The sequence below is a fragment of the Trichechus manatus genome, unplaced genomic scaffold, assembly GCF_000243295.1.
Source record: "Trichechus manatus latirostris isolate Lorelei unplaced genomic scaffold, TriManLat1.0 scaffold00125, whole genome shotgun sequence".
Classification (NCBI taxonomy): Eukaryota; Metazoa; Chordata; class Mammalia; order Sirenia; family Trichechidae; genus Trichechus; species Trichechus manatus.
The window spans coordinates 4,025,158-4,043,488 of NW_004444061.1; the positions used below are offsets into that span (position 1 = coordinate 4,025,158).

Genomic DNA, 18,331 nt, shown 5'->3' on the forward strand with positions numbered 1-18,331 from the left:
CACACACACACACACACACACACACACACACACACCCTTTTGGAAAAAAGCAACAGCACAAGGATAACAACTCAAACTCTAATTTGGTTAGGAAGAAAAGAAGAGGTGGTGAAGGCTGTGGCTTGCCTGAAAGCACCTGCCAACATCTGAAAGAATGGACGCCAGATGATTGTAATCATGGAGGAATTTCATCACAGTGTTCCTGATATTCTAATTTCTTAAAAATTTAGAAATTTGAATTTTTAGGTAAAAGCTCTAGATTTCATAGTGTTGGTTTAGATTAAAACAAACTCTTAGTTCGTCAAAGGTAACATCTTGACAGATCAGATTGGGCCTGTGCTTTGCAACCAGTTTTCAACCTCCTTCAATCCTTCGGTTCAGAAATTATATAATGTGATTTACACAATTTTATAATAAGATACTTTTGAAATGTTACCAAATTGTAATTTTTAGGGACTTTAAAAAAGTTACATATGAAAAAAGAATCTTCCCCGTGGAATTTGTTAGACTGGTGATTTTACAAGCCAATGTTCTTTGCCATGAGTTCTTTGTTAGTTTAAGTATTTTTAAGCAAAATCTATAGTTTTATAAATTGCATAATTTTATAACGTTACAGTATAACATGCTTTATGCTCAAGGTTAATAAGAGCACTATTTTGATTTTATAGTCTCTAATCCTCTTTCTGAAGTTCTTTTTTTTTCCTAAGTGCTTTATTTTATAAATGACAACCTTATACAGCTGTGTGGGTTGTGTACTATATAATTTCAGAAAGTGTGTTTCACATAGATTGTGATAAAAATGGCGGTCTTGGGTACTGTAAATGATTAGCAAGCTCACCTGTTAACTGAAAGGTTGGAAATTTGAGTCTACCTAGAGGCACCTTGGAAGAAAGGCCTGGCAGTCTACTTCTGAAAATAGCCATTGAAAACCCTATGGAGCACAGTTCTACTCTCACGCACGTGAGGTTGCTATGAGTTTGTGTTGACTCAAGACCACTAGTTAAAACTGGTTTGTTCCCTTCAGAACTATTCTATTCAATATAGTAGCCATTAGCCATATGTGGCGCTATTTAAATTTGAATTAATTAAAATTTAAAATTAAAAATTCAGTTCCTCAATCACACCAGACAAATTTTAAGTATTCAATAGCCACGTGTGTCTAGCGGCTATGATATTGGACAGTATACATATAGGACATATTTATTTATCATCACAGAAAATTTTAGGGGACCACACTGATATAGACTAAGAATGTCTTCTTGAGACATTCTTAGACTTCACAAAGGTAGTTTTATCCAAATATTGTTTTACGTATCTTTAAAAATTGAGTATAATACTGTATCTTTTGATGTTATATAGAGACTTCAATTGTAATGGTTTAAGTCAGAATACGTTTCCCCAACAAGCAGAAGCATTGGCCCAAATAAGAGCAAAACTAAGTTATAGTATATTTCTTTTACGTGTCTTTCCCAATAAATTCCTCACTTCTTTATCCACTTCCTTAAAACAGTAGATTTATCTAAAAATTAACAGTAATTTCTTCATTTATACAATCTATTGGCAATTTTAATCATTAAAAGAAAAATGATAGGAAAAATATTGCCTGCCAATAGTCTGAGTTTGAGTGACTATCTAAAGTAGTAAATACTTAAGATGAACTTATAAAGAAAGGGCCATAACTTTAGAACCTCATGAAAATGAACAAAAAATTAGTATTGTCCTTAACGCTGAATGGTCGAATTGCTCAGTGACAGCCAGGACTGAGAACTTTCCATGAAACTTTCAATACAGGATTAACGACTATTTGTAGCAGTCAAGTCTTTTTTAGATTCAGTAAACTGCTTTTAAATACACCTCACTTTTGGACAAAAAAAACTTCATCTTGGCACACAATGGGAAGATATTGAAACATAAATATTTCTCTCTTAACAAATAATTTTTTTTTTTAATAACAGTCTATTTCAAAAGACCTATTAAAAACCATCCCTAGTTCTTTTAGTACCCTTTGGCACTATTTTCAAAAAAGTACAATGGAGAAGATAGCATAAAATATCAATTACCAGCCATGACCCATAGAATCAAAGAAAACTAGTCAATATTATGAATATGTAGAGCATAGTACATGGTTTCAGAGACTCCAAATCAGACCCTAATTGGTTTTATGAAATTCACTGATTATAATGAATGCTCTATAGTGAAAGGACATATAAGTAGGCCACAGAAGGGTTGGTAAAGTAATGTCATTTAATGGGCAAGCAGTGCCTAGAGTACACCATTATTTCACTGTGCAACTTCTATGTAACTGTCAATGATTTAATAATCTCTATGCTTCACAAAGGCAAAAGCTTGTTCTTAAAAACCAATACTTACTGTAGAGTAAAGAGAAGAAGTGCTGGAAACAAGCGACAGTGAAGAGCCATGAACTGTAGAAAACCAAAAGAGATAAAATAATAAACCCCACTCATACACCCCAGGCCTTTCCTGAAAATATGAAGAAAAGGTTGTTACAGAAATAAAATAATAACAACGAGCTCTACAAATCTGAGAACAATCCTGCTGTTGTTTTTTAGAGATCAAAATGTTCAAACGTGAAGTTCCCATAGGAATCCCTCAAAGTACCTCCTTCACCATGTTATTGGGAGGATGACAAGCATGAGACCTATAAATATGTTTTGCACATATTGGAAGATACGGTAAACTCAAATATAACAGTAAAAAAATCATGGAAAGTCAGACTAAAGTTGCTATAAAAAAATAACACTTTGTGTATTTTATTTGTTTTCATTTTTATACCATTAAGATCCATTTTCGGAATTTTTTCCCATATACTTTCAAAGAAATAAACATTTTATCTAACTTACAATTTCAACATTATCTGCAATGAGTTGATCACGTTTGTTTAAATGTAGGATTATTAGTCCTTTAGTAATTGTAGTAATAAAAAATACTTTTTAGTTCAAGGTGGTGGCTCACAGAAATTAAAAATGAAAATGGCACTCACATACTGCCTTCTGGCTGTGTGTCAAAATACCATCTTTAAACAGTTAAAAGCTTGCCTTAGCTTAATAATTGTGCACTTCCAATACATTAAAACCCAAAGGTGGATAACACTATGCTTTACAATATTTGTTGAAAAATTCTTCCTCTTTTCATAATGTGGTACTATACAGCTATATCTGCTTATTCATTCATTAAACAAATATTAAACACACAATGTGACCAGCTCCTGCTAAGTTCTGGGACAAAAAAACTGAATAAGACACATGGTAGGTGTTTATAAAGAAGCAGAAAGATACTTAACTAAAAAGGTACTTACAATAGAATAGGTACATTACTCTTTAGTGTTACCAAGAGTAATGTACTGGGTACTATAAGAGTACTTGGGAGGAGTTCACAACCAGGTCTGGGGAAGGCTGGGGAAGCTGCATCAGGATAGTGGCGGTGGGAATGAAAAGAAAGGGATGCACTTCAGAAATACACTAAGCACTTCTTTAAAACAGATTGGGTATAGAGATGTGGGTCAAAAGCAGAATGAAGAACGACTCCCAGATTTCTAGCTTGGGCAAATACTACCACTCTATGAGATGTGCAAACTGTTAGTCTTTGAGTCCATTACTCTGCCTCCCCATCGCCCCCCCCCCCAAAATTACATTCTTTCAACTTCTTAACACTAGCATGAACTAAGAGTGTTAGCTTGGTGTACCAGAAAGAAGGTGGACAAGGACTCTGGAGATCACTTTTCCATTCTTTTTCTGTTATATATTATTTATAAGTCTTCTATAACCTTATAACTTGTGACTCAGTCTCCTTATCTGTTACTGTGAGCATCGAGCAGGTATCACTAAGATACATCTCTCTAGTTCAATAATTTTTTGATTCCAGACCATACCGGAAGAATTATATCTGTATTTAACGAGCAGGCATCAAAAGGCAATCTCATCCACTCATGTGTCCAGCAATTCAGACTTATCAGTCCTCATACATGGAAGGCCAGAATTTCCCAGCATACAAACAACATTCTATTTGTAAATGAAGCACTCTAGAAAGCCATCACTGTGCTTTGCAAATTATTTTTACAAAATTATAAGAAGCCTGACTGTGAAGAGAACAACAGAAGCACTTCAGGACAGTAATGATGTTAAGTTTCAGACTGGTTATATTTTGCCTGTCTATATTGGCAGTAATCAGCAGACTCTCAGAGTATGATTCACTATCTGTCATGCTAAACTCAGAGGCTCGGTTAATATGCCAATTGTAGTGGCAATTGTGGTCAACTGATCAGTGCCAGCATTTTACGCATAGACTGATGATCTCAAAAACATGAGCCAATTCTCATAACTGCCTACACTTTTAGTGAGAAGTTTAGAAAATAGACAGAACTGTTCTTTAATTTCATCCTTATAACAAACCTGTGAAGTTACAGATGCAGAAACTAGAGCTAATAAAGTTAAAAAACATGCCCAAGTTCATTCCAGAAATAAATGGATGGGCAGAGGCTTAAATCCTAGTCTATTTCAAGATTTGGAGACATTTCTCCTATATGTAATTATTTAGACGAGGAGAGTATGACTGATTTCATGTCTGTTCTATTCTCATCAATCTTTACATTTAGTTTTATTTTATCCTTGGCTGACATACTTTATAATATGTATACCACAATTTTCCCTTAGATTTACTTAAGGAAATCATTCATTATGTCACAAAGGAAAATCTCTCAAATTATTAACAGCAAATTTGACATTTGAGGTTATACAGTTTACAAAAATATATACATTTAACATCAATGAAGCTTCCTGAGTTTTTCATATAGACTTATAATTAATACACAGAATTCTGCAATTATAAACACATTTAGGTTTAGTAGGTGAGGCAACTATATTGCTGTTGGATAAAGAAATCTGACTTACAAAGCAAAAAGCAGGTATGATTATGAGTTTTAAAATGTTATGGTAATAACAACTTCAATAAACTAACACCAGAGGGACTTTCTAAGAATAGAAGCAGGCAACATGTGATAGTTTCATAAGAGGGTTTTTCTGATTTATGCATCTTGTTGGTACTTTAACTGAAGTGTTTAACAAAAGATTGGGTCTGACATTTGGCACCCTGTGTAAAACAGTGTCTAAAACGATGTGTTTCTGTATAACATTGAATTTGTCCTGAACTGTTTCATAGCCAAATATTAAACCTAAATATTTTTTGGCATATTTCCAAATGCATAAAAAAAGGAAGGTAATACAGGGAAGAAAAAAAAAAAAACTTTGTCAAGCTTCAGGGCTTCTCAAATGAGAGTTATACTTATTTGTTTACTCTCCAGGAATCCTTTGTGACATGTTATGCAATAGTTTTCATCTTAGAGTTAAATAAAGTCATTCCATCTTTATTTCCTCTCACACCTACCTTCCTCCATGCTGTCTCTGAATGAGCCTGAATGACTGATGGCACGTGGCCTTTCTTCTAGAGACGTGGCACTCCCACAAAGCTGGGAGTCATCATAGAGGTCAAAGGAAGAGTCTTGAGCTGGGATGCTGTTTGAGCGCAGCATGCTGGGACCAGGCAGGTTAAATTGAGACAGATTGGTTGGGCTCACTGAAAAACAAAGCATGCACAGCTTATTATTCTGGGGCTTGAATGATGTAAAGAGTGGGTTGATAGAAAGTGAGAATGTGATCACAATGGTTGTGGAAACACGCATTTATGTGGTGTCCCTAATCAAGGTATGTCAAAAGTCTGCCTCTGAAATATTCAATAACAGTTACAGTAGAGTTCTTCTTTTCTTCTAGTACTTTCATGGCGAGCAGCATACAAGTTCTAAAGCAACATTAAACCACCAAATCACATCTACTGTTCATGCTAGAAATTTAATAACATAGTGTTTATAAGCTGCCTGTTATAAAGAAAAGATTATCTTTCTAGAGTCTGTAGGCTTTTTTTACAAAAGAAAAGATTATCTTTCTAGAGTCTGTAGGCTTTTTAAAAAAAAAGAAGAATACATTACATTAATGAGAAAAGCAAAATTGAAAAGAAAGTAAAATATAAAAAAATCTGTTTTCAAAACAAGCTGTTTAGTCCTTCCAGGTAAAACTTACCATTTATTTTTAGTTCTGCGTATATTTAAGTTAATGGTCAGGACTTATTGTCATCTCATTGTTACCAGAGTTAGATTATAAAAGAGAAAGAGTAAAAGAAACATCTTTTTTAAACGAAATACAATGTAAAGTTTTTGGTATCTGTAGCCTATCATAGTTAATCACATATACTTCTTTCTATTGTATCTATAACAAGAATATCACTCTAATACAGTTGAAAGTCACAACATGCTGTGTTTCAGAAGTGGTATATTAAGTCTGTAATACAAAACAAAAAAATTTATTTGCCTTTGCTAAACAGTGCTAATGCAATTTAACATTTTAGGCAAACTGATAATCATCAGTAGAAACAAAGACGTGGTTGATGGAGTGTACAACTGCATTGGAAAACAATAGTTTTAGTATCTAAAATAAAGCAAAGCTGAAAACAAATTGAGAGATAAATTTATCATGAATTCTTATGTTTAAGAAAAGCAAGTTTGTTACAAGTATATGCAGAAGCAGGCAAGAATCTCTTAGAGTATGATAGGAACTACCGAGTACTTTCGAAATCTTGGGTAATATATGTTATTAGTTCAGAATTGATGTGCTATCATTTCAAATTTTACTACTTTGACCCAGGCACTACACTTAATCTTAGTATAATACAGTAGCTCTTAAAGTAATGTAAAATAGGAGGAGTATTTCCTAGAGTAATGGAAGGGGAGTTATCTCCTATATGCTACACACTATGCCAGATACTTTATAGGTATTAACTGTATTAATTCACAGAACTTCCCGCTGATAAAACTAGTTATTGAACAGGGTAAAAGAAGAATAAGAAAAAGGAAGAAAACAAGGGATTAAGAAATGTATCTATGTGTATATATGCACAATATAATGAAAAAGGAAGAAGCCATGGGTAGGCCATGTACAAAATCCATGTAAGGAAGGGCAGCAGGGAGGGAGGGAGGGAGATAGAGAAAGAGGGGAGGAAGGGAAGAAGGGAGGGGAAAGAGAGAGAGACACTCATGCTATTTAAGAATGTTCAATTAAGCTAATATCTATGAAGGGTCTGCTTTGTTGGTGCTGTGGGGAATAGAAAGATAAATATGACATGGTCCCTAATATTAAAAGGCTAAGAATCTAGTGGAGGTGACTCTGAGAGGCAGAAAAGAAAATATGTAAAATAGACCAAGAACAGTTATAGAATAGAAGACAAATATAAGACAGTCAAAGAAAATTTCTATAATAGAGCACCAATTGGTACAGGGCTTCTAGTGGTGGCTTTGCCTTCCATCTGACTGCAGGCAAATTTCCCAGTCTCAATTCTTTGGTTCTTCATGAATAACTTAAAAAATGGTAGAATAAATGGCCTCAGAGATCCATTCAACGCCAGGGAAAGCACCAGACTTTCTAAACTGGAGAGATATCTATGTGGCCATCTCTTAGGGCAAAGAGGGCTATGGACCTTGTCTTAAATTGCATTTGCACAGCAAAGCCACTGTTTTTAAGATTATATGTTTATTTGTCATGATTTGAGGAGGATGGGAACTGATAGAAATGTGGAGTAAGTTTTTAAATATCTCCAAGTCACTCCCAGACTTTACTACTATATCTGGACATATTAGTTACTCATTTTAGGACACTGCTTTAAATAAAAAAGAGTTATCATGTGGAATCTAATTTTAACATATTCTGTGGAATCAGGGAGTAGAACTAGAAAGAATAGGTGAAGATTCAGGAAAACGCTATCTGATCATTTAAAAGGAGAACTTGAAAAGTGTGCTATTTCTGGATTTAGGTAATTTCCTTTAACTGGTTGTTTCAAAGCAGAAAGTAGAGATGTCATAAAAATTTACATAATAGATAAAATTTAACCAGAATGATTGAATGTAGGCATCTTCCAGCTCTAAGATTCTGAGTATAGGTCTATGAGTATAGAAAAAAGGGGTTAATTCTGAACAGTTTGAGTGGGTGAATATGGAGCAGAGGAACAGAAGGGCATTCAAGGTGGAGAGACCCTTGGACTCAAAAGCATAGAAACTATTCCCATACAAAGGTGTTTAAACATCAGTCTGAATGCAAAAGGGTCCATCAAATACATAGAATTCGGTAGTGACGGGTATTAATGCTTCTCTAAGATTACCTTCGTGACAAGGTAAAAAATGAATTCGAACAATTGTTATTACTTACTCATGGGAGCACAGCAAGGAGTCTCGCCAGATTATAAAACGCCGCACCAGGATTTTGTGACCAATGGTAAATGACGTTTCATTCAAAGACTTACTTTGTTATATTCTGATAAGCTTTTTTGAGTGAAAATGGTTTCTATTATAGTTAGCTAGCCAGGAACTACACATTAACCATAGTCTAACTTTTGCAGTAGCTCTGCATAATCTACTGATCATGACATAACTGTAATGATTTTAAATTTCTATTGTTTGTTACATGTGATGTTTTACAGTAACATTTCTAGATATTTTATGTATTAATATATTTTTAATAAGGTAGAAGGTAAGAACAGATACAGAAAACATGGGTACTGCAACCACTGAATGTCAGTACTAATCATGTATGTTAACTGATCATTCAAAAAATAACTGTATTGAAAACAAGTGATGACAAGTAAAATTTGGGACAATGATGCTATCCATATTAATAAGTTAAATGTTACATTTTATATATTTAACACTTAACAACTAGGTAACTTTTATTTATGATTGCATTTTAATAGTACCCATTTTCTTGCCTTATAAATAGAAGCTCTGGTGATATGGGAATAAAATCACAACTTTAAAAATAATTTTCATATTTTTAAAATTAACCATTTTTTTCTCTTGTAAAACAACACAGCATAGAGATCTCAGAACACCTTATTTGAAATCATATATGCTTATACAATCTGGGTAAATGCATTAGAGTGTTGACATGTATGGGAAGGAAGTTCTTTCTCCATATCTCCCAACTGGTGAAGAAATTGAGAACAATGGGAGTGGAGGCAGTGAGATCAGTTAGAAATCTTCTGCAATTGTCTAAGTGAGACATTAAAAAAAAAAAAAAAAAAAAAAGCTTGAGCAAAGGCAGCGACACTGAAAAAGAGGGATGAACATAGGATATATTTCGGAGATAAAATAACAAGTTTTATTCTACAGAAAATGCGTTCTATGAAGGTGTGGGAGGTGAAGAATCAAGTTAAGACTGTTGATTATATTGAGAGTTTACACAGGAGTGGTTGATAGTGATATATGAAATGATAAGAGAAATAGAAAAAAATGAGCTTAAGGAATAACTTTTGAGGTGGCTATGTGATCTAGTATGCTGATGGGATTTTAGTTTTAAAACTCAAATATATGCCAGAGAGAGAAAGAGAGGTTGATCAGAGAATAAGATTTAAAGCTGTGGATGAGAGCATGGCAAATTGTTCTCAGATGGGAAGAACTCTAAGGCGAACACCTTGGTGAATATACAAATATGAAGGACAGATGGAGGATGAATTGTGTTGCCCAGGACACCTAATGTCTGGCACAATTATTAATATTGTCTTCTTTCACTCTCAAAAGTAACCTTGTTTGTACACTAATTGCTATAGCTGTGGGAGAATGAATTGGAAAGTCATGGAGGCAGTCAAGAGTGTGGTGTCACTGAAGTCAAGGCTGGAAATTGTTTTGATAGGGTGATTTGACAGCTGTGTCCAATGATGCTGAGAGAGGACCTCTGGCGGGAAGCACAATGGGCTAAGAGAGGGAGACTGCCGCCTAGAAAGGTAATCTTGACTTTCAGACTCTCGGAGTCTACAGAAACAAAATGTAACGAATGCATTTGACAAGTGGTTTTCAAATTCAAATCATTAGAATATTAAAGTTCCACAGAAGTGCTTTGATATCCAGTAACATATGTATATGTGTTTATATTCATTTCTTGAAATGTGAGTAGTTGTTAGATACCATTAGAAATTCATCTTCAAAAGACATTTCTCCTAAAATTACTTATTTTGACATTCTCAATCAGTCTAATTAAAGAACACCAGGGATTTCCAGCTAAGCCTTTTTTTTTTTTTAGTTACTACTTGAAATAACACATCCATGTGAATTTATATTTTCTCTATGATGTCTTGCTACAAAACAAAAGAGAGAAATGAACTGGATCCCAAGAATTACATAAAAAGTAATCCTCTTCACAATCTCAGATTTCAAACTGTTTGTTAAAACAACTAGATTGTTTATACTTGAACTTTATAACATAAACTTGGACTTAAAATCTGAATTAATAAACCTTTGATTTCGTTGTTTATAGTACTGAATTTCTGTTTAAGATTTCATATAAAAAAACCAATAATTCGTAAAAGTGGAAACTGGAAGGATTGGGTACAGGCTACTCAATTGTAAGTTGTAAGAATAGATAGAGAAAAAAAGATTTAGAATACTATCTTGAGAGTAAATAGGATCAAAGGAGAAAACAGTCTTAGGTAAGGAGAGATTTGAACTTGGTTGTGGGCTAAAGGAGAATAAATATCATTACCTTGAATGTAGAAAACCAAAAAACCAAACCCGTTGCCATCAAGTCGATTCCGACTCATAGCGACCCTATAGGACAGAGTAGAACTGCCCCATAGGGTTTCCAAGGAAACCAGCGCCTGGTGGAGTTGAACTGCCAATCTTTTGGTTAGCAGCCATAGCTCTTAACTACTACACCACTAGGGCTTCCTTGAAGATAGAAGGTGCCTAAAAGTATTTATTAAATGTGCTAACGAATGAACAGGAATGAATATAAAGAAAGGTTAAGAGGAAGAGAACACTTTATGATGCCAGGCCCTAAGGGTAATGAGAAGAGATGGATAATGAACCACAGGTGAAGTGTTCACTTTGGAATATTCACACCTGCTCTTTTGACATAGATGAGAAGGCCTCATGATGCAGAAACTGATCAGGATGAGTGAATATTAGGAAGTGCATACTGAAGGGCTCCAATCTTCCTTGAAAATTAGGTGGTGGGGATTTTTTTTTTTTTTTCAAGAATAATGCAAAAGGAGGATTTAACCAGTGTAATAACAATGGCAAAAATAGTAGAGTAAGGAATCAGCTAATGAAATTAATGTCAACTAGTGAAAAAATTGACAGGAGGCAAGATGAGCCTCACCAACTCATAGCACTTTTGGTGATTTGGATGTGTTTTAGATGTTGCATAAAATCAGATTCTAAATTAGAATCTTAGATACTTAAAGATTTTTTTTCAATACACTTGTTTTGAGGTTAACATGTTATGTCTTTTGTTGTGTTTTATAAATATGACTCAAATCAATAAAAGCTAGACATCACTTGGCATGAGGGAGCAAATAAGTCTCAGCAATGTGTAAATTTATCAACAAAAAAAATTGGTATTTGATATGAATTCATTAGCTTATATGGAACAATGACCAAAATAATTGCTACCATTGCCATTGAGTCAATTCCGACTCGGAGCAACCCTATAGGACAGAGTAGAACTGCCCCATAGGGTTTCCTAGGCTGTAATCTCTATGGGATCAGATCGCCAGGTCTTTCTCCTTTGGAGCGTCTGGTGGGCTCGAACTGCCGACCTTTCGGTTAGCAGGCAAGCGCTTACCCACCGCACCATCAGTATATCTAGAAGAGTTAAAATAGAAAAAAAAAAAAAAAATAGCTTTGAGTGTCCCGACAGGGCTTAAGGTTGGGAATCCCAAATTATTGAAGAAGGCGGGCATTCTGTGAGTCTATTAGAAAGAACATTTTAAGTAAAAAGAGACAAAAAGTGAGGCTACTTTATACGTGATGTTATAGAAGAGAAATCTATTTTTAAAAGCATTGAATCTATTAAAAGATAACTGGCATGTTTAGACTTCTTTCATTATTTTGTCATTCTTCCTTATGTTTTCTGTGATATTTATGCAAATGATTTTATACAAATGATGCTATGCACAAAATAACCCAGTGGCTAAACTAGTTGATTATTTATTTTCCATTTATCTAAAATATGTTCCCAGAGTACTGTCTTAACAGATATACACATTCCAGCGAGAGTTTTAATTTTAAAAATATGTCAGAAGAAGTGATCTTGGAGTTATGGAATCACGTTTTTTCTTCTTCCTAATTATTTCTATTTGTCTACAAAAAGCCTATTAATTTTGTTATAAAATATTTGAACACTTTAATGAAAAAAAATACAGAAATGTTTTACTGTCTTTTAAGAGGACTCTGAGATAGAATGGAAAGGTTCTTAGGCTAGAAGTCTCATGTTGTGGGATCAATTCCTGCCTCTGTCCCTTACTAGTAATGAGACTTGTCAAGTCACATAGCCTCTCTGAGCCTTAGGATGCTTCTCTATATAACAATGATAATATTATTTGGAAATTATTCTGTAAGCAGTAAATAACCATACTAGTAAAATACACTGTTAAGGTGTCTTTATCATCTTTTAATGAATAATTGTTATGGAGAAGTACCACGGCTCCTGTGAGGTGGGTGCTGAAAGGAACAAAATGGAATAGATGTTTTAGAATATTTTACCCAAGTTGGAAAAGTGGTATTTTCCTGTTGCAGAAGATGACATGGCAGAAGGGGAGACCAGAGGCGACTGGTTGCCAGTATCCTGCAGCCCTCCAGTAGAATGAGAACGCAACCATTCTTTGCCCTCTTCTTGGCTGGCCTGTCGAGATGATGGGGTATATCTGCAAAACATCACAGCTAAGACACTTAAGCGCATCCACACGGCAAGGCGATCCCAGCACAGGAAAACAATTGAGTGCAGCTTACTATTCAGACTGAACAACATTCTCAAACAGACTGAACCTAATTATAATTGCTTAGTTCTTCCAGATGATTTCACACCATCTGTTTGAATCTCACAGGAAAAAAAAAAAAAGTAAAGGATTCTTGAGAAGAAAATTATGCTTCTGTGAGATATGAATTTGAAAATCATAAGCAATGAGCAGACAGCTAAGTTAATTGAGAAGGACTCAAAAGCGCAGTGTTTGGAAGGATGTGAAAAGGGTGAACATAGATTAAAAATGGTGGACAGTGGTAGTAGGCCAGAAGCCAAGCGAAGTGGAATGATGGTCACAAAAAGGCACTGGAAATGGAACATAAATTGGCAACTATTAAAAAATGAAGAAGGAAAAATATTTTGTGGTTAAAATGCCACTTAACGTCATATGTGCTCACTTTATTAGAAAATAAATTTCCGGGACAAAATCTTTGGAAATAGAGTAATTGCTAGCTATTTGCTATTGCTAACAAATTGGAAAAGAAAAGGATAATAGGGAAAAGACCTATTTTGGCCAGTACTTACTGTTTTACCAGAGGAAGTAAATTCTTGAAACCAAAGAGCAGTTAGCTTATCGTGTTCATACAGAGTTACTCCTCTGTATCCCCTCCTTAGATAAAAGTGTGCAGTAAAGGATAGCCATGGATTAAATTTTCATCTTCTTTTTCATTATGAAATGAAAACTTATTTTGTGATTATTATATGATACTCAAGTAAGACTAATTCAGATTTACCAGCACCCCTGAAAAATAGAAATTACCCTAAAACTATTTTGAGTTTTTACCAAACGGATTCTTTAAAAATTATACTTTAATGACATTATTTTTCCTCTGATGATGAAAATATGTATTCTTTGATTCAAATTAGAGCATCCTTCAAACTTTCAACATTACTGGCCACATCTGTAGACAATATGGGTTTTGAGGTTTTGCAAGCATATGCCTCCAAGACGCAAAAGTTAGGGAAGTTAACTTCATTTTAATTTTCAGAAGTGAGTTTTGCATTCTACCAAAAGTTGCTGCCCCACACCCCCACCCCCCAAAAAAAAAAAAAAAAGAAAAAAACAATGCCTTGGACATGTCCTTTGAACAGTCTTATTATTTCCAAATCGTGATATTTATATTATGTTTAATTTACTTTGAGTCTGGGCCTCTACCAGTGTCTCTGAGGACTATCTCACCAATTCCTCGGGCTAGAGAAAGCATCAGGATTAAAAGTGATTTCATCCTCAATGCCAGGTGCTATGTGGCAAACAAACAAAGACAGAGGAAGAGAGATAGCACACAAAGTTTACATAACAACAGAGAAAAGCAGCAATTGTGCTGAGAGAAATATATACCTTAGTCCCTTTTTGGGTAGTGTATTTCTGTCAAGCTGCATGCTGTTAAAACAAAGAAAATCCCTAAGGACATAATGTAAACAGAACTTCCAAAGTACACATCCAACAAAAATGGTTCTCTGTTTGAACCACACAAAATAAATTTTTGTAACACATGCTTGATGCTTAACTCATTGGAAAAGGCTGAGCCAAGGGTGACCAGATGTCCATTTCTGTAACACATGTGAGTTTCTTTCTTAGTATTGTTCAGTAATAATTTAGCGATAGAAATATTTAAAAAAATAGTTCAAATCATATGTTATCATAATTCCCCTCTGCATTCTATTTACCTAATGCCTCATGTGACTGACTAGACTTCCACTATGATTGCACATGCAGGTAAATCATAGAGCTCAGAATGAGATAGATCACCTCTAAGTTAGAATAACAAGTTCCAATGGGCAGAGAAGATATAAAACACCCTTTAGTACTTATATTTTGACGACTGAAATATTTTTAATAAAAATAAGGTCATATTTTTTCCTCATTTACATATAAGAGAAGAAAAATAATGTATGATGGGCATCTGCTTGAAAGTCAATGTTTTGCCATCATTTATTTAAACATTGTAATGAAATTAAACTATGTCATCTCTTGGAGACTATAAATCTGGTATTAAAAAGGCTATGTTTCATCAGTCTCTATTTTAAGTAATTTTCAATTGATCACTGGAAGGGATGAAAGGATATGTAAAGAGAAAATGAGAATGGCCTCTCTAAAAAAAGGGAGAAATGGTGTCTATCAACAACTAAGTGGGGCAAGTGTAAGAATTTTTGTTATAACCTCTGGTGTGTGGATAACTAAGGAGTAAAATTCTTTTGGATTTGCAAAATTATAGCTCTCTTCCATTAGAACCTTAAATGATCAAAATTAAATACACGGGAAATGCATAATGGGAATGATACAACATGAATGCAAACACAGTGACTTGAAATTTAATCTCTCAAAATCAAAGCTAAAATGTTTTCTTCTATTTGTACTCCATTATTTAGCACTACAACAGAAAGCATCCAAAGCCATTATACAACTTTTAACTTTGTTTATTGGAAATACCTCCATAATTAAAAAAATATATTATGTAGAGGTCTGTTCCTGTATTATATCTCGACTATAGAAGGTTTCATAGCAGTGTGGACATATTGAACAAATATGAACTATTTTGTGCTCAAACATTAATATGGTCATTAGCCATTTTAAATATTATCTCTTTCATGTGTCTACATTTATTAAAGTTTAATGTTGCAGAGCAAATTGAAAATAGGCATTTTTGCCAATGTTAACCAACTGTTTAAAAAATAATAGGTTTATATGATGCTGAGCAATTTAATGAAAGAAAAATTAGAGAACAAATGCATTTAAATTTAACCAATTAAAGTTTTAAGTAGAAATATCCACCAAATCTGGTTTAATAATGATTTTATAATGTAGACATTTCCCACAAACCCTTGAGTCACAAACACATATGCCTCCAAGGGCCAGGCTTGGATTGAAAGGCCAGTAGAAAGGAATGAAGTGGAGATTCAAGCCAATGCTCTGAAGGAGGGTAGGCATCGTTTGGCTAAACGAATGTGAAATCAGGATTCCCAGATCTTCTGCCTTTTAAAGAAAGGCACAAATCTAGGTTCTTATAGAAATATCCAGATTTGTAAAGTTGGTGACTACTATACAATTTTTTAAACATTGGTTAGGCTACCAAAAAAAAAAAAAAAAAACCAAAAACAAATATGTACTGGTTATGGCCCAATGGCCACCCATGATCTAGAGCTGCTATAGAGGGAAAGTTGTTAAGGAAGGTATGTATGTATGTATGTATTTACTTATTGTTTTATTCATTTTTAATAAACAAAAATTAAAATCTTTATGAAAAACTATTGATTTAATGGTACGAGGCTGGAAAAATCAATAAACTATTTAAAAATTGTAGATAAACAGGTTAAGTCATAGACTTACGTACATCTCTATTACACATCTCTAATTAGTTTGCCTTAGATATTGATGCTTGAACACACTTTCTCTCAGGTATGGCTCTTTAGTTTTCTTAGCTTTCCCAGTATTCTGCTGACTGCTTAGTTATAATTAAGCCAACATCACAGATCAGATCTATTTTTCTCTTCAATAGGTTATAAGCTGTCTGAAATGTACTTTAAAGAAATATTTTAAACTAATATTTCTTGTAATTTGTTCTCAAGAAAAGTAAAGCACAACTTCTAATATCACAAAGTATTTCAATCCAGTTTACTGGAAAGATACAATTGATAATTACATCATATACTATAGTTATGAAGATATTAAAATTTACACTTTACAACTTAATATTCATCAATATATTTCATTAAGAATCAAGGGCAAAACATTAATTTATTCAAAATTATTTTTATTTAAAGTTAACTTTAGAAAAAAAATTATTTTAATGCCTATTTCAATATTAAACCCCGACCCATTGCCATCGGGTCGATTCCGACTCATAGCGACCCTACAGGACAGAGTAGAACTGCCCCATAGAGTTTCCAAGGAGTGCCTGCTGGATTCAAACTGTCAACCTTTTGGTTAGCAGCCATAGCTCTTAACCACTATGCCTCCAGAGTTTCATTTCAACATTAGAACATTCCTTTTGTAAAATTGGCCTATTTAAAAATCTGAACAATGAAAAAGATCTCCTTAAAGAAAATATTATATTTCTACAGTGAAAATCTATATTGACTTCTGATAAAATATAGATCAGAGTAAAGTATTAAAATTGCAGGTAGGTTATATCTATAAGGCTCATCAAATTGGCCATTTGTTTTTTATTTCAGGGTTGCTTGATTACAAATAGTTATTTGGATATTTTTTCTAAGTCTTTAATGCCTGAATGCCAAAGAAGTACATTGATGGCCGAATGGTCAATCTGTTACAGTCATCTTTATGATTAAAAAATAATAATAATAATAATAGTATTTTGGAGATGATTCTGGTTAATAATTTATAACCTAATTGTAGTCTGCTTTAGAGTTTGGTTATCAGATTGTTATTTGCATTCCTCACATACCAGTAGACAATGTAGGATACATTTACTAAAATTATAGGTTGCTAATAATGTATTTTCAAGATAGTTTGATTTACTTGTTGGATGTTTTGAAAATAACATGTGAGGATGCCCATTTACCTTAAAATTGCTGAAAGTAGACTCTAAGGAGCTTTAGGAAGCCTAACTTCTTAGATCAAAATTAAACAAACAAAAAAAAAAACCACAAGACACACGGTTGTTATGTGTCCTGTCTATAATAGTAGAATCAGAAGGGAAATTGGATGCAAATGCCTACATTTTAGTTTCTGTCACGAAGCTTTTGTCATATTTCTCTTGGTCTAGTTTTTTAAGAGAAAAATGTGTTTTGTAATTAGTAGCCCATCATCACAAATATGAAGCATCAACATTCCAGTTACTTCTTTTTTTCTTCTTTTTCCGTTTTACCGAAAGAAAGTCCCATTTGCATAACTGTCCATGTAACCTTGCTAGGGGCAATGGAGAGTAAAGTGGGATAGAACCAACTGGAAGAAACAACATTTCACTCTGGGTTTTGTATTTCACAAGGATCCCTGGTGGCACAGTAGTTAAGTGCTCAGCTGCTAACCCAAAGTTCGGAGATTTGAACCTACCAGGCTCTTCGAAGGAGAAAGATGTGGCAGTTGGCTTCGTAAAGATTTATAGCCTTGGAAACCCCATGGGGCAGTTCTACTCTGTCCCATAGGGTCGCTATGAGTCAAAATCAACTCAACAGCAAGGGTTTGGTGTTTTTTGTTTGTTTGTTTTTGTATTTCACAAAGGCAAGAGAAACAGGTGAGAGCAGAATGGGGAATCTTAGATTGAGGGACAACTCCTGGTATACTGTACAGAGAGTCTAGGTAAGGGCTGGGAGTAAGGGTGGAGATCTGGAAGAGAGGAGATATGCCCCCATCACTATCAGAGTGAAAGAGAGTTTAGGGCAAAGGATTGGCATTTTCAACGAGCAGTATGCTTCCACAAATAACTCAACTAAGACATGTGGCCAAGACAGCTTTTGAAAGTTTTAGGTATGCCAAGAATCAAATAGCATTAAGGTATATCAGGAACAAAGTGGCAGTTATA

At 34.1% G+C, this 18,331-nt stretch overlaps 1 protein-coding gene across 2 annotated transcripts in view; it reads right to left on the minus strand.

The window, feature by feature from the left end:
• NAV3 (neuron navigator 3) overlaps window positions 1-18,331 on the minus strand; it is a 474,286-nt gene that overhangs the window by 80,519 nt on the left and 375,436 nt on the right. For both annotated transcript variants that reach the window (XM_004384618.2, XM_004384617.2), the window contains exons 17-20: window positions 14,188-14,229; window positions 12,593-12,753; window positions 5,401-5,589; window positions 2,371-2,423 (exon numbers count right to left, since the gene is read on the minus strand). In XM_004384618.2, coding sequence (XP_004384675.1) covers window positions 2,371-2,423; window positions 5,401-5,589; window positions 12,593-12,753; window positions 14,188-14,229 — 445 coding nt within the window. The remainder of the gene's footprint in view (window positions 1-2,370; window positions 2,424-5,400; window positions 5,590-12,592; window positions 12,754-14,187; window positions 14,230-18,331) is intronic.